The following is a 15,088-nucleotide window of genomic DNA, read 5'->3' on the forward strand; positions in this document are numbered from 1 at the left end:
GCTCCTTCCCCTCCATGGCAACGTGGGCAGCTCAGCTCCTGCATGGAATTAGGCACACTGTGTGTAGCTCCTGAGCATCATTTAAACACACAGCAGCCTGGAGGGGCTGCTCTGCAGTGGGGCAGCACCAAATCTGCCTACTTGGCAATTTATGGTTCTGTGGGTATGCCATGGGATGGGAGTTTTATTCTGCTGGGTTTTCAGTCTGAGTCCTTTTAGTCAATCCATCCATTCCTTCTGGCATGAATTACACAGGAGCAGGCTGATGGCAAAGGAAGGAGGTGATGGGATGTTTTGGCCCTAATGGGAAAGGAACTAACCGGAACTGGGTTAGTGCAAAATCACCTGAACTGGGCATTTTACCAATAAAAAGGTCTAAAAAACAGAAAAGGGGCACAATTTTCTAACAGGAGGTGGGAAGAGAAAAAAACTGGATAATGCTGGCAAAGCTGCATGTTGCTGGTGCAGTGTGGATGCTGTCTTTGGCCTCATTAATGAGTCCTTTCCTTTAACGACAGGCATCGACTCTTCCGTGAGCATTGTGTGTGTGTACAAGGGAATTACATCAAGGATTTGAACATCCTGGGCAGAGACCTCTCCAAAACCATCATCATTGACAATTCACCGCAAGCCTTTGCTTACCAGGTGAGGGGCTGGGCCAGGGGACCCCTCAGGGGCAGGACTTCCTGAGGGGGACAGGGAAATGTAAGTCTGGGGCTTGGTATCGACGTCTGCAAACCAGACTGTGGGGAAAACACTCAGCAGTCTGTAACTGGGAAACATTCTTCCCCCAAATGCTATTTCACAAGTCGTATTTGTAGATAAATTAAATATAAATTGTGTGTTGATTAATTTTTTTTGTATTTTAACTTCAGCTTTCCAATGGAATTCCTATAGAAAGCTGGTTCATGGATAAAAATGATAATGAACTCCTAAAGTTGATTCCATTTCTGGAGAAACTAGTAGAGCTGGTAAGTGTTTGCTTTCTTGGCTTTTCCCAGAACTGTCAGTGAGTTCCTTTAATATTTTCACCTGCTGTTAAGGGTTTCTGAGTCACTGAGGTTGAGGCTGGGGAAGATCCAGGGACGTGTTCACACAGCAGAGAGGGGGCTTGTCACTGCTGACTGTGCTGAAAATGCAGGGCTGTGGGATTGTGACATCAGTCATCAGGAAATTGGGAACCTCTGAGCATTTGGATGCCCTAGTTGCTGGCTGTGCTGTGTGTGTTTGCTCCTGAAAGGCCAGTAAATCTCTCCTGAACTCTTGTGGGTGCTGTGGGGTTGTTCCTGTAGGTCTCCTGAAAGGCCAGTAAATCTCTCCTGAACTCTTGTGGGTGCTGTGGGGTTGTTCCTGTAGGTCTCCTGAAAGGCCAGTAAATCTCTCCTGAACTCTTGTGGGTGCTGTGGGGTTGTTCCTGTAGGTCTCCTGAAAGGCCAGTAAATCTCTCCTGAGCTCTTGTGGGTGCTATGGGGTTGTTCCTGTAGCTCTCTGCAGTGGCATCCTCCCTGGTTTCTGTGTGTGTGCTCAGAGAGGGGTGTCAGGCCAGGAGCCCTGCTGCAGTGGGGCTCTGGCTGTGCTCATTCTCCTAATCCTGCCCTTTCCCCCACAGAACGAAGACGTCCGACCTCACATCAGAGACAGATTTCGCTTGCATGATTTGCTACCCCCCGATTAAAGCCTGTGCTCTCGCTGCCGAGGGGAGGAAATGCAGGACCCTGTTGGACTAATACAAAACATTGCCATTACTGTTGAAATTTTGCATTTTTGTACCCCGTCTTGCTTTTCTTATCTTTGGTGCCCAACAATGATCAAGGGTTACAGAAAGAGACTTTCTACACCTGAGGTTGCCGCCATCAGTACAATCCAGTACCCGCAGTAGGGAGGCTAGAACAGAAAAGTCTTTAGAACTAGTGCAACTCCAAGGAAATTTTTTATGTACAGGACATCTGCAGTTTATAAAGAAAATTCTGTTTCTGCCACCAGCAGTTTGACCTGTAGAAACACAGGATTTTATGATACAACAGAGATTGAAAACGGACTCGGATTTTCTCTCTGTTCGGTGCTCTAAGTGGGTTTGTAGCCACTTTTCTGTTACTTTTAAGATTCTCATTTCAACAGGAATGGCCAGTAAAAGTTGTTTTATTTTTCCTGTTAAGGTTTATAACCTTTTTACATTTTTGACCTGTATTAGATTAGAATTTCATTATGCATTCCTTTTAGTTGAGGCGCTTCATAGTTTTTCTGGAAATAGCCAAATTTTGTTAGTTTTTTATTAAACAGTTGGCTGGCCGTTTCCCTGCTTTGTCTGCCTGCATCCTGTATATTTGTTTAAAAATATTCTCTAGTTTTAGCCCACGTAAGTTTCATTTAGAAAGAAAAAAAAAAAAGAAACCCTGCATTTATATTTTCTTTCCGTAATATTCTACTGTAGTCGAAAACCTTTTCAAAAAAAATCAAGAGACTGGCTAGATAAGGCGAAGATAAGAACGACTAACGTTGGGAATACCCTGAACCATTGCGATGGCACGTCCTCTGGACAGAGCACAGCTGGCAGTGGCACCACGATGGACAAGGAATACCTCACCCTCTGCCGTGCCCGGCCCGGGGCAGGGGCAGGGGCAGGGCAGGACGGGCAGCTGTGCCAGGCCGCCCCGGGCAGGGCTCCTGTGACACTCCTGCTGCCAGTCGGCCTCTCGGGGCAGGGCTGCCCTGCCGTGCCACTGGTTTGGGGGGAACAGCCCGGCCCTGGCCCCTAATGCAGCGCCCGGAGGGATGTTTGTGCCCGGAGGCTTTGTGCGGAAGGTAGGATTTGTACCAGTTAGGAAGCGTTGCCTCTCGACTGCATTACCACGCCACAGGCTCGGACTGGTTTTGTGTAAAAGATGTCACAGAACGGCACTTTTTCTAAAGAGAAGTTTGCTATTTTGTATGCTTGATAAGAAAGTACAGTATTGGAAATTAAAGGTGGACAGCTGATAATTGAGAAGTATGTCAATTAATTTTTTATGTATATTACCTGTTTACTTGTACAATTTTATTGTACAAATTACATGCAGCTTCATTTTCAAATGAGTCCTTAAAATAAGGAAAATCTTTTTAGCAAAACATTTAATTTTTGTATTTTTGATTTTAAAAGGCATGAGTTATGTCAACTTTTTCCAGTGTATTAATGAAGATTTTAACTTTTCATCAGGTTGAGTGTTTTCTTACTATATTATCTGTTGTGTATGTAGCTAGCACATGGTGTCACTGAACTGTTAAAACTTAGCATGTAGAGCAAGCCTGTTTTGTGGAAAATCCTTATTCATTAAAAACAAAATCATCATGGCAGATTTTCTGCAAAAAAAGTGAAAACATTTGCAATTCAGAATACTGATTTTTTTTGTATTTAAAGAAAGGTATTTTGCTTGCAGGAAAGAAATACTACAGATTCATTTTAATGAGAATCTTTTAAATGTATTTATCTTTAGGGCATCTGGGCATCTTTACGCTGTTTGTCTTATGTCTTTATTGAAATAAAATGTACAGAACATTACCTTTACATCTGCTTGGTGCAGCCGTGTCCCCTGGGCAGCTGATGGAGAGATGGATGGATGGATGGACTCTGGAAGGCAGGGGCAGCTTGTGTGCAGCTGCCCCTTGCTTTGCAGCCGTTTCTCCCTTGTTCCTTGCAATGTAAATCTCAGTCTGAGGGGTTTCAGTTCCCTGGTGAAGCTTTGCCTAACGGGGGATTCCTCCCAGTTCTTCCACATCACAGAAGTGCTGTGAAATTCACGGATCTGCCAGAAGGAGCCCAGCTTTAGCTCACGGCCTTTTCCAGCTGTGGTGGGATGTGCAGTGTTCCAGTGACATCTCCAGCTGTGGTGGGATGTGCAGTGTTCCAGTGACATCTCCAGCTGTGGTGGGATGTTCAGTGTTCCAGTGACATCTCCAGCTGTGGTGGGATGTGCAGTGTTCCAGTGACATCCCCAGGTCCTCTGTGGCTCCAGCCATGCCAGCAGTGCTTCCAGAGCTGAGGACACCAAAGGCATGTTGCACTTTGCAGCTGTGTGTGTGCTGCGCCCATCAGACCCGCGAGGGAAACCCGAATGTGAACGAGGGGATGTGCTCTGCAGCGGTGCACAACGGGACTGACAGAGGCGCTTGGTCAACATATAAAATATTCATATTTTCCTGTGCTGCCAGCCTGGTGTTCATCACTGAGCTCTGCAGTGCCTCTGCCTCCTGCCTCTCTGCTGTGAGGCAGTTTCCATCCACAGGTTTTATTTCTGTCCTGCTCATCTCCAGGGGGAGTTGCCTGTTCCTGTGCCCAGCTCTGGGTCAGGCTGTGTCCCCAAAACCCCCTGTGCCTGGGGGGCTCAGCAGGTGTGAGTGTGGCTTGTGCCCCCCAAGGATCACTGATTCCTTATGGAGTATGGTCTTGTCCTTGCGGAAAGCACCACATCCTATTTCCAAAGCTCTGAACCATTTCCTCTGTGGTCTGTGCCGGGTTTTGGTGGCCTGTGGATTCTGTGTCCCTGTGGATTCCGTTCCATGTCACCCCTCCCAGCCCTTGGGTGGCAGTACCTGTTCAGGCCTTTGCTTTCCCAGCCTCGGTGTTCCTGCTTGCCCCAGCTCGGATTGAGCCCACCTGGCGATTCCATGGCTTTGGATGTGGCAGGAAGGCTGAATGTGCCCGGACGGGAGTGGGAATCCACCAAACCACCCTGCTGCCATCGGGAGGCGTCAAAGGGATGAATGGCGTTCGGGAGGAGCCCTGAAGTGTGGAACCGAGCCTGGCGGGGGTGACAAGAGCCCTGCCCTGCCCGTCCCTGCCCTGCCAGCCCCGCAGCCCCACGGCTGCAGTGGGGCCGCTGGAAATCACCGAGCTCCGGGGCAGGAGGGACCCGCACAGGAGGAGGAGATTTTGTTCTTGGTACTTGCAAAAATGTCATTTGTACTGATGGGGCCCAATCTTGTAAAATACCGATGGGAAGAGAAGCCCTGTGCTATGGATTTCTGTTTCTTCAACAATCGTTTCTAGTCCGCAGAAGCACAAAGATTTAATTAAATGCTTATGCTCTGGATTCTGTTTTTATGATTTTTAGCTGATCTCATCCTTCACTGAGCCTGATGTTTCTGTAAGTCAAGACATTGCTCCTGTCAGTTTTCAGCCTTGAAGTGGAAGAAGTCGTGTCTGTGTTTTACTGTCAAGGAAAAATTTAAATGTTCTGTGTAAATTCTTAGCATTCCAAATTACGTATTCCAGTATTAACATATTCCAAATTACTGCACAATTCCTGGCAATTTTGTGATTATCTCCACAGCACCCCGAGGCTGTGAAACTGTAGATTTGGTGAGGATATCACTTATTTGAGCATTGACATTGTTGGGGCCGTCTGTTATTATTTATATTGTCTGGAAAATGGAGAAGAACAGGAAAGGGATGATAAATTTGGATATCTCTGTTTTTCCTTTGTGTTTTCCTAGACACGTGTGTGATTTGTACAGGCGTATACAGAGATCATTGATTAGGTGTATGAAAGACACGTTTTAAATTTAATACCTTCAGACAAAATCTATCTTCCTTTTCCACTTCCTGGGGTTGTCACAGAAGCTGGGAGCGGGCAGTGCAGAGGTGAACAATTCCAGCCTTCCTCTGTTCATGTTCCAGGACAGAGGGAAGGAGAGCCTGGCGGCCCGGTGTGGGTAAACCCGCGCGTGCCGTGCCCGAGCCGTGCCGGGATGGTACCGGGATGGTGCCCGGAGCGCGGCCCGGCCCGGCCCGGCTCGGCTCCCTGCGCTCCGCTCCCGGGCTGGGCGTGCGGCGGGGCCGGGGCGGCTCCCGCGGCTGCGGCCCGCGATAGCGCCGGGCGGGCACTGCCCCGGGACAGGCCCGAGGGAGCGGGATGCCAGGCCCAGGGCCGATCCCGATCCCGTTCCTTATCCCGTTCCTTATCCCGTTCCTTATCCCGTTCCCGATCCCGTTCCTTATCCCGATCCCGATCCCGTTCCTTATCCCGTTCCCGACCCCGATCCCGACCCCGCTCCCTGTCCCGGCTCCGCCCCCTCTCCCCCGTTCCCGCCCCGTTCCCGCGCTGGTTCAGGCCCCGCCTCCGGGGGGCGTGTCCGGGGGCGGGGCGGGGTCAGTCCGCCGCCGTCCCGGCGTGCCCCGCGCGGCGCTGCCCGGCGGCCGCGGTCGGGGCAAGATGGCGGCGGAGGCGGCGGACTCGTGGGGTGGGTGCGGCGGGGCCGCGGGGCCCGGGGCCGGCGGGGCCCCCCCCGCGCCGCTGCCCGCCGCTCACCCGCGCTCCTCTCCCCACAGACGCCGACAGCTTCGAGGTGGTGGAGCCGGTGGCGAAGCGGCTGGTGCCGGGGGTGGCCGGGGACCGCTGGGCCGGCGAGGATGAGGAGGACGACGTGAAGGTGCGGCCGGGCGGGCCCCGCCGGGACCCCGCGGCGCGGCGGCCGCGGGGCCGCTCTGGGGGCGGCGGGGCGGGCGGGCCGCTGCCGTATGGCGGCCGAGAGCGGGGCCGCGGGCCCGGCCGGGGCGGGGGCTCGGGGCCCCGGCGGGCCGGGCCGGGCGGGTTGGCGCGGCCCCGGGCCGGGCTCGGGCCTCGGCGGGCGGCGGGGCCGGGCCGGACACCGCGGGGCTCCCGGGCACGGCGGCTCCGCCCGCGCGGCAGCGGCCCCGGCTCGGTCACGGTGACAAGTGGCAATGGCGGGAGGCGCCGAGCCGCCCCGGCCGCAGCCGGTACCGCTGCCCCGGGACGGGCGGCGCACGGAGGGTCGGACAGGCGCTCCGGGAGCGGCGCCTCCCGCTCGCTGGGGATCCACCTGCTGCTCTCCAGCTGCTCCCCGGCTGTGGGGCACTGTGCCCCGCTGTCTGCAGCCTGCCGGGCCCGGCACTGGGAGCGGGGTGCGCTGGTGAGGCGCCGGGACGGGGGTAATGACGGCTGTGCTGCGTTGGTGCTTCTGCTGCTCACCAGAAGCTTCTGTGCTCTGCCAGCACGTCTTTACCACCCGATTTTCCTGCTTCTCCACGCGCCACGAGGCGGGATCTTGCCGCGTTTCAGCGTGGTGTCTGCACGGCAGTGGGATAAAAAGTGTGGATGATCATTGCTGGTGCTTGTGCAGGCAGAGCTCCCTCAAAGGCTGTTTGCTCCTGCTCGGCTCCCCTTGGCAGGCTGGTGGTGCCACAGAAACCTCCATATTCATGTGGATAGTGCTAAGGGCTGCCCGGGAATGCACACCAGATGGGTTTCAAGGCCGGGCTGGGAGCAGCCTGGGACCGTGGAAGGTGTCCCTGCCCAGGGCAGAGAGTGGAGCTGGGAGGTCTCTGAGGTCCCTGTGGACCCAAACCATCCCGGGGTTCTGTCAGTGGAATAAGGCAATTACAAAAGACCTTTTTGTTTCCTCCAGTCCTGGGACATTGTAACACTGGGTGAGGACTCAGGGCTGGTTTTGGGGACACTGTTACCAGAATCTCTGAAAAGCACCAGCAGTTTTTATTTGGGCTCGGGTGGAGTTCTTCCCATAAACAGTACGGAAAAAGTAGTTAATCTTTTAAAAACCCTGAAGTTACCCGATTTCTGTGATTCTGTGTGTAACTTACCTTCTTAAATGGAATAGTAGCCCCAGCCCAGTGTCCCAGGTGTGACATTAGAGCAGCAGGACAAGGACAGGTGTGTTCACAGCAGCTCCAGGCACTGGGAATGAGTGTGGGCAGCGTGGAAGTGACACAGGTGTGTGTGATTGACACAGGTGTGTGTGACTGACAGCTCTGTGACTGACAGGTGTGTACAGACACCTGGAGCTCAGGCTGTTTGTGACATTTGCTTTTCCTCCTTCCTCAGGAAGTGAGAAGCTTTCTTGCTGGATAGAATATGTCCAGGAGAACTGGACCAGAGAGGTTCTCCAGGAACCACCTGAGGGGTCTCTGTCTGTTTAATAAAGGAACAAACATTCCCCACGTGGAATCCCAGAATGGTTTGGGTTGGAGGGGACCTTAAATCCCATCCAGTGCCACCTCTGCCATGGCAGGGACACCTTCCACTGCTCCAAGCCCTGTCCAGCCTGGCCTTGGGCACTGCCAGGGATCCAGGGGCAGCCACAGCTGCTCTGGGAGTTCCATCCCAGTCCCTCCCCACCCTGCCAGGGAACAATCCCTTCCCAATATCTCATCCATCCCTGCCCTCTGGCACTGGGAAGACATTTTACATCTACACATAGTTTAATGCAGTTGCTTAACTATTTCCAAGGGATTATGGGTTTAGTGCCAGAGCTGCATCTAGAGAGGATCCAGCAAGGAAAGGTGGTTTATTTTGGTTTGTTTTCCTTTGGTTTGCTCTTCCTGCCAGACTCCAAAGGCCCCTGCGAGGGCCCACATGGGGAAATCCCCATGTGAGGGAGATGACGTGGTCTAAAGTGGCAGCACACAAAATGTTTTCTGGCCATGGCTTTCCTAAGGCATCTCACATTGTGGAATGTGCTTTGTATCTGCAGATCTATGTTTTGGAGGGTTTTTGAGTAATGAACTTGCAGTAACTGTTAATTTGGGAAACGTCAACTTCCCGGGTTTAAAATTAGCACCTTTGGTAACAAAACTCCTCTCAGTGTTCCCCAGCACATGTTCCCCAGAAGTCAGGCCTGCTGCCAGGAATTTTCATCTATTGACTCAGGGCTGGCACAGCCAGAGCAGGGCAGTGCTTGCTCCATCCCAGAGCTCGGCTGGAGCTGGGAGCCAGTGCCCAGGCCCAGCCACAGGGAGGATGTTCCTGGGGCAGTGAAGGACACAGAAACAGTGTTGAAATACTGGGGAATGAATGTGTTCTCTGGGAATTACTGTATCACTGCAAGGACACTGCACTGGGGCAGTTGGCTCTTCCTCCAAGAGAGCTCCCTGGAGTTTACAAAGGGGGCCTGGCTGGCAGGATTTGGAATTCCCTGGGTTTATAAACCAGGCAAGGCTGGCAGGATTTGGTATTCCCTGGGTTATGAACCAGGCCTGGCTGTCAGGATTTGGAATTCCCTGGGTTATGAACCAGGCCTGGCTGTCAGGATGGGGTTGAGGCACATCTCATGACATAGAGTCCTTGCCTCCGTGCCCTCTGTGAAGTGTCCCAGCCATCCCAGTGCCACGGATGAATCCCTCATGGCCAGGCTGCCCTTCCTCTGCAGTTTGCACCTGACTGTCAGCCTGGCCGGGCTGGGGCTGAGGCAGCTCCTCAGTGCTGAGTGGAGCTGTTTAAGCAGTGGGTGTAGCACAGTTAATTAGATGTGAGCTAAAATAATGCTGCTCCAAATTCAAGTCAGCTCCATGGAATGTGGCAGGGAAGCCGAGTCCCCTGCAGGTGCCAATTATCTGGGGTGAGCTGTGGAAGGACTCGGTGTCTCCTTGCTTGGATCAGCACGTCCCGGTGCGGCGTGGGGCTCTGCACCACTGCCTCTGCTGGGGCCTCCCAGAAAATCCCTGCAGCCGTGGAAGCTTTGCCCAGCCCAGGAGAGGGGCCCTGGTGCTGTGGGACAGAGCGGCCTGTGCTGCTCTGAGTGCTTTCAGCTGGGCTGGGGGCTTCCAGCAGGGCTGTGCTGTGCCCATCCCTCAGGGATGTTCAGTGTCTCAAAATGCCAGAAATGAGAATAAAGTCCTCTTTGTGCCAGTGGTGTTTGACTGTTTGTGACCTGGCTGTTGTAATTACTGACACAAGATGGTTGTTTGACCAAAACCTGCCTTTTTCATGGTAAGAACTGGCCCCAGCCAGGGTGGACAGCTCCAAAAACCCCTGAGATACAGCTCCCATGGCTCCCTCACTCTGATACCAGATCAGTGGGTTTGTGGGCTCTGGAAGAGGCGACAGGTGTCTGTAAAAGGATATTCACTGTTTTGCAGGATAACTGGGATGATGAGGAGGAAGAGGAGGAGGTGAAGGAGACAGAGGTAAAACAAGGTGAGACTTGAAGATAACCCCTGGCTCTGTATCAGCATGGGAACAGGCACTGCTTGTGTCTGGGGTGTGTGAGGATGGAACCTGAGCGGGGCTGGGTTTAACAGAAATGTCTGTAACTCTCTGCTCAGTCCCAGGAACTGAGCTTCCAGTGTTTGTGGTTGTGTAGGGAGAAAAAATCATCAGATTTCTGAGAGCTGTGTTTGTTATTCCACTCTTTACAGAACCAAAAGTTTCAGAAAAAAAGAAAATAGCAGAAAAAATCAAAGAAAAAGAAAAGCTACAAAAGAAAAAGCAAGAGGAGCTTAAAAAAAGGGTAACTCCTGATTTCTTTTGGGTCACATAAAATTCAGAGGGTGGGTTTGATTTGGTTTTTTGGAGGTTGAGCAAGATCTGAAAAGGTCTTGACTCATCTGATAAACCAAACTTAGGTCTTGTACGTGATCCCATCTGGGGCTGAGAGCTTTAATTCCTGCATAGTTTAACCAGTGATTGGATCAGTGTTATCCCAGTTCCTTTGTGTGCAGCAGTGATGGAACAGGCAGGAGTGGGAGTTTGTGTCTCTTCCCATTCCTTGTGAAATGAACAATTTATTGGGACTGCAGGGAGTGGGTCCCAGGTTTTCCACGTGTCCTGAGTCGAGGCAGCAGCGGGTGATGCAGTGGCTCTGGAGAAGGCACCATGTCTCTAACGTGCCACCTTCTCTGTGTGCCCTCCCTGCAGTTAGAGGCACCTGAGGAACAGAAGGAGCTCACACCAGAAGAACAGTTGGCAGACAAACTACGGCTAAAGAAGTTGCAAGAGGAGTCAGACCTGGAGTTGGCAAAGGAAACCTTTGGTGAGTGAAAGCAGCAGGAAATAAATAAACCCCTGGGACCCTGCAAAGCATGGGCAGGGTTTGGCTCTCAGCACGCAGAGTTGTGGCACTGAGAACAAAGAAGTAGCAAAGATGCTGATGCACAGCAGCATTCCTCAAACTGGAAGAGTTTCCTTAATTATGGTGAATGATTCAGCTCATTGCTCAGGGGAGGTTGTCACAGAGCTTGGGGGGTGTGCACAGCTGCAAAGAACCAGCTGAGTTCTGCACTCAGGAGGCTGAGGCAGGAATTGTTTATTTGAGGGAAAAGGGGCTTGCTTTCCTGGTGCAGGTTGTCCAGAGAACAGGAATAGCTGGGTCAAATTACTGAGTTGGACTCAGCTTCAGAAATTGTTGGGCAGAGACTTTGGACAAGGGTCTGGAGTGACAGAACAAGGGGGAATGGCTTTCCACTGACAGGGGGCAGTGTTAGGTGGGATATTGGGCAGGAATTGTTCCTTGTGAGGGTGGGCAGGCCCTGGCACAGGGTGCCCAGAGCAGCTGGGGCTGCCCTGGCAGTGCCCAAGATCAGGTTGGATGGACTTGGTGCAACCTGGGACAGTGGAAGGTGTCCCTGCCCTGCCACAGTGGCACTGGATAGGGTTTAACCCTTCCAGCCCAGACCATTCAGGGATTCTATGAAATTTCTGAGTTTTGCAGCAAACTTCCTTCCTTCTGTGAGGGCAGGGATCACCCTGGCTGTGGAGGAGCAGAGCTCAGGGAGGTGGGAGCCAGGCCCCTTTTAGGGCTCACAGCTCATGGCCTCTGTAACACCCCTGCCTGTCCTGCAGGTGTAAATAGCACTTGTGGAATAGATGCCATGAACCCCTCTTCAAAAGATGACTTCACGGAATTTGGGAAGCTGCTCAAGGAGAAGATCACACAGTACGAGAAGTCCCTACATTACGCCGGCTTTTTGGAAGCGCTGCTTCGGGACGTCTGTATTTCCTGTAAGTGCAGACAGCCCAGCTCTGCTGGCTGCAGCTGGAGTGGGAAACGTGCTGTGATAGTGCTCAGAGGGGATTGCTCCGTGAGTCTGGACTAAATGAGGCACTGACCTGATTCCATTCCCACAAACTCCACCTAGGATCCTCTCCTCGTGCAAGAGTGCTCTTTCTGCACGTTGGTTAGAGACAGTTCTCTTAAATGTGTGAATTTTGATGCTGATCTAAACCTTGCATGTTTTTCTTGAAGCCATTTCTAAAATAATAATAAGAGTAAATTCTCTGAGGCAGATAATTTTGAGTACCTCATTTAGAGGGAAACTATTACAAAATCATGTAATTCTGGAACTGCAGATTAACTGTTCTGGAATTCAGCATGTAACTCTACAGAGATGAAGTAATTTAAACTCCTATTCCCAGTGCCCTGGTGGCTGGAGCAGTGGCTGGGATGGCTTTCTGTCCTGTACCCAGTTGTCCTTCAGTGAGGGGTAACTCGATCCCAGGAGGAGCTGGCTACATCCATCATCCCAGCTGGCAGCTTCCATCTCAGGGATTGCAGAGCTCCTAACAGGAGGGACTGCCAGCCTCTCGCACCATTTACTGATAAACAGAATAATTTATTGTTAATCCAGTGCTACTTTTAATACATTTTACTGTATCTTACTGTCTCCAGATTTAACTGTTCAAATGTCTCTGTAAGACTCTTGTGTTCAGTAACTTTATTTGCAAGTTTTACCTTCAACAAGGTTCAGGCTTCCAAGGAACCAGCTGGAATCCTTGTTGGGATTGTAAGGACCAGAACCACCCACTCTGTGTTCTGCTGATTTAAATCAAGTAATTGCCCATAGTTACACTAATGCTTATTTCTAGTTTTAGAGACTGTGAATGTTACTTAACTGCCTTATAAGAACAAAATTGATAAGGAATCTTTTTTTTTTTTTTCCTTTTTCTTCCCTGATGCAGTGGAGGTGGATGATTTGAAAAAGATCACAAACACTCTGACAGTATTATGCAGTGAAAAACAAAAACAAGAGAAGGTAAGGCTGGGGCTGTTCCTCAGGGATCACAGCCCCTGCTTGGGGCTCCCCTGCATTTATTAGTTACTTGTTGAGAGTCCAGGGGAAATAGGACGAAAGGCAAAGGGGGGCAGGGCTGTGGTGCAGGGAGCTGGGGACACCTGGAACTGTCACAGCTTTCCTAGGAAGAGAAAATGTGCGGGGTGGAAACCATCGGCAGGGCCACGCTCAGTGCAGGGGCTGTGGCTGCTCAGTGCCACTGGGCTGGGCCTGGCTGGGGTAATGGCAGAGCTCTGGGCTGTGCAATAACCACCCTTGTCCCCTTGGCACAGAATAAAGCCAAAAAGAAGAAAAAAGGTGTTGTGCCTGGTGGGGGGCTGAAGGCGACCATGAAAGACGACCTGGCCGACTACGGCGGCTACGATGGCGAGTACGTACAAGACTTTGAAGACTTCATGTGACATTTATCTCTCTTCTGTTGTCTTTCTGTTGCCCATAATCCCTTAAACATGTAGCACAACCTTTCTTCCTCTAAATTCTGCCAAATGCTACAATCAGAATTGCAGTATCTGTGTGCTGGGGCTGGAGGTGCCGGGTCCGGGCGGAAGCTCCGGGCGGGGTAGAATGGAAAAGGTCTGTAAATTGCAGTTAAAAACCCAAAATTCTGATAATGGGCACTGCTGCTATTCATAGCAGCAGCCACTAAATCGGGAAGGAATTGGAACAAGGTGAAGGATTATAACCAGCACAGCTCCATGACATGGCCTTAACTGTCCCTGCTCCAGGGCCAGGGCTGAGCAAGAGCAGTTTGCAGCAAGGGCAGGGTGTGCACGTAGAGTTCCAGTCGCTTTGTCTTGAGTTAGAGCTTGAGGATTTCAGTATTTTGGGAAGGGAACTGCTAACTTCAGTGTGAATACTGCACCTGGGAGCCTGTCCCCTGGGACAGCCACTGCTCCAGAGCCTGACACCTGAACAGCACCTGCTGGGGCAGAGCAAGGTAAAACCCACTTGTGTCTCGAGGATGAAGTTTATTTAGTTCCAGTCATTTAAATTTCTACTAATGCAGCTGTCTGGGTTGGGTGTTCTTTAACAGTTAATTAAGGGGTTAAGTGTAAAAGAAAAAACCAAGCCACATGAATTCCTTGGGGCTCTCCTGGGTTGTGGTGGGTCTCTCACAACTCGGCCGTTTTCTTTCATTAAAAACCAAACTTGCTTAGCAAACTGCAGCAGTTCCTACAGTTGGGCAAATTGTTATGTTAACAATTACAACATCTGCAATGTTTTATAAAGCAACTAATTTAATAAAAATCACTATTGAGGACTTCACCAGGCTGGCCTTGGAGCAGAGTTCTTTTTGGGGCCTGACAGGAAAAATACCTGAAGAGGGAGAGTTGCAAAGCTGAGGTGTGGTGGGAGTCTACCCATGGCCTGGGCCTGGAAAGGAATTTATATTTAATAACTGTAAAAATTCATTTGCACTTGATTATTTCTTTTACTCCAAGACAGCAGAATTAGGAATGGGCTGTTTAAGGCTGTACAAGATTTTAGAAATCAGACTGGACTCAAAGAAGGCATTTGTCTATTGGGTACCTGAAACCTGCAGTGATTCTGCTCATTCCACCCCCGCTGCCTGGCCATTCTGCACACCTGTTTCAGCCTCTTTGGGTACAATTCCTGGGCTGCTCCCTCCCCCTGCCCCTGATTTAAAGGGCTGCTGGATCTCTGCTTCACCCCCCACCTGGGCTAGTCAGTGTTTGCTGGTGACTCAAGTAATTTATAAACAATAAGATTTATTATACATAACACAATTTTAGGTTAACACAGTCAGCATTTAACTACTTACAACCTTGTGCAGTTTTCTGGAGTAATTTTTACAGAGCAGCAGAGCCCTGTGAGCAGGCCATGGATAAAATCAGTGTAAATCAGCAGTGAGCTGCAGCCTGCGCTCCGGGCTGGGATTCAGCTGGAGTTCAGTTGGATAAGAGGTCGTTGAGGCAGCAGCCAGTCTGAGGGTCCTTCAGCAGGGAGTTCACCACGTCATAGAACTTGTGGTCGTAGGCCAGCCTGTAGTAGGTGTAGATGTCCTCACAGTGGGTGAGGAACCGCTTCAGGTTCCTCAGGGCAGCATCAGCAGGGGGGTGCTGCTGTTTGACCCTGCAACAATTGCACATGGACTGACACACAGAACCTCCCCAGGCCCCTGAGAATTGCTCTGGGCCTGCGAGAGTGACATTTCAACAGGAGGTCGTACTCAACACCTACACTTGAATCTCCTGGTTGTTTACCTGCTCTGATTCATTTTAGGGATTTGCTCTGCCCAGCCCTGAGCTCCCTCCTTGTCCAGCTCAA

General features: G+C 51.3%; 3 protein-coding genes across 3 annotated transcripts in view; 2 read left to right on the forward strand and 1 right to left on the reverse strand.

Moving 5' to 3' along the window:
* CTDSPL2 (CTD small phosphatase like 2) overlaps nt 1-3,535 on the forward strand; it is a 29,877-nt gene extending 26,342 nt beyond the window's left edge. The window contains exons 11-13 of the mRNA XM_059482474.1: nt 519-645; nt 876-971; nt 1,610-3,535. Of these exons, the coding sequence (XP_059338457.1) occupies nt 519-645; nt 876-971; nt 1,610-1,675 (289 nt within the window). The 3' untranslated portion in view covers nt 1,676-3,535. The remainder of the gene's footprint in view (nt 1-518; nt 646-875; nt 972-1,609) is intronic.
* Nucleotides 3,536-6,107: 2,572 nt separating this feature from the next.
* On the forward strand, nt 6,108-14,065 carry EIF3J (eukaryotic translation initiation factor 3 subunit J). Its single transcript, XM_059481971.1, has 8 exons — nt 6,108-6,216; nt 6,305-6,405; nt 9,869-9,926; nt 10,148-10,239; nt 10,647-10,761; nt 11,571-11,729; nt 12,687-12,760; nt 13,072-14,065. Exons 1-8 carry the CDS (start codon nt 6,189-6,191, stop codon nt 13,198-13,200), a joined length of 756 nt encoding a protein of 251 aa, XP_059337954.1. The 5' UTR covers nt 6,108-6,188; the 3' UTR covers nt 13,201-14,065.
* Nucleotides 14,066-14,509: 444 nt separating this feature from the next.
* The window catches only part of SPG11 (SPG11 vesicle trafficking associated, spatacsin), a 29,110-nt gene continuing 28,531 nt past the window's right edge, over nt 14,510-15,088 (reverse strand). The window contains exon 40 of the mRNA XM_059481970.1: nt 14,510-14,893. Coding sequence (XP_059337953.1) covers nt 14,710-14,893 — 184 coding nt within the window. The 3' untranslated portion in view covers nt 14,510-14,709. The remainder of the gene's footprint in view (nt 14,894-15,088) is intronic.

The sequence above is a fragment of the Ammospiza nelsoni genome, chromosome 14, assembly GCF_027579445.1.
Source record: "Ammospiza nelsoni isolate bAmmNel1 chromosome 14, bAmmNel1.pri, whole genome shotgun sequence".
Lineage (NCBI taxonomy): Eukaryota > Metazoa > Chordata > Aves > Passeriformes > Passerellidae > Ammospiza > Ammospiza nelsoni.

What these genes read in the sequence shown, in the direction of transcription:
- EIF3J (XM_059481971.1), top strand. Translation starts at nt 6,189, where the DNA reads ATGGCGGCGGAGGCGGCGGACTCGTGGG. An exon ending in AAGAGGAGCTTAAAAAAAGG is followed by an intron (nt 10,240 to 10,646) that starts GTAACTCCTGAT and finishes CCCTCCCTGCAG; the next exon opens with TTAGAGGCACCTGAGGAACA. An exon ending in TCGGGACGTCTGTATTTCCT is followed by an intron (nt 11,730 to 12,686) that starts GTAAGTGCAGAC and finishes TCCCTGATGCAG; the next exon opens with TGGAGGTGGATGATTTGAAA.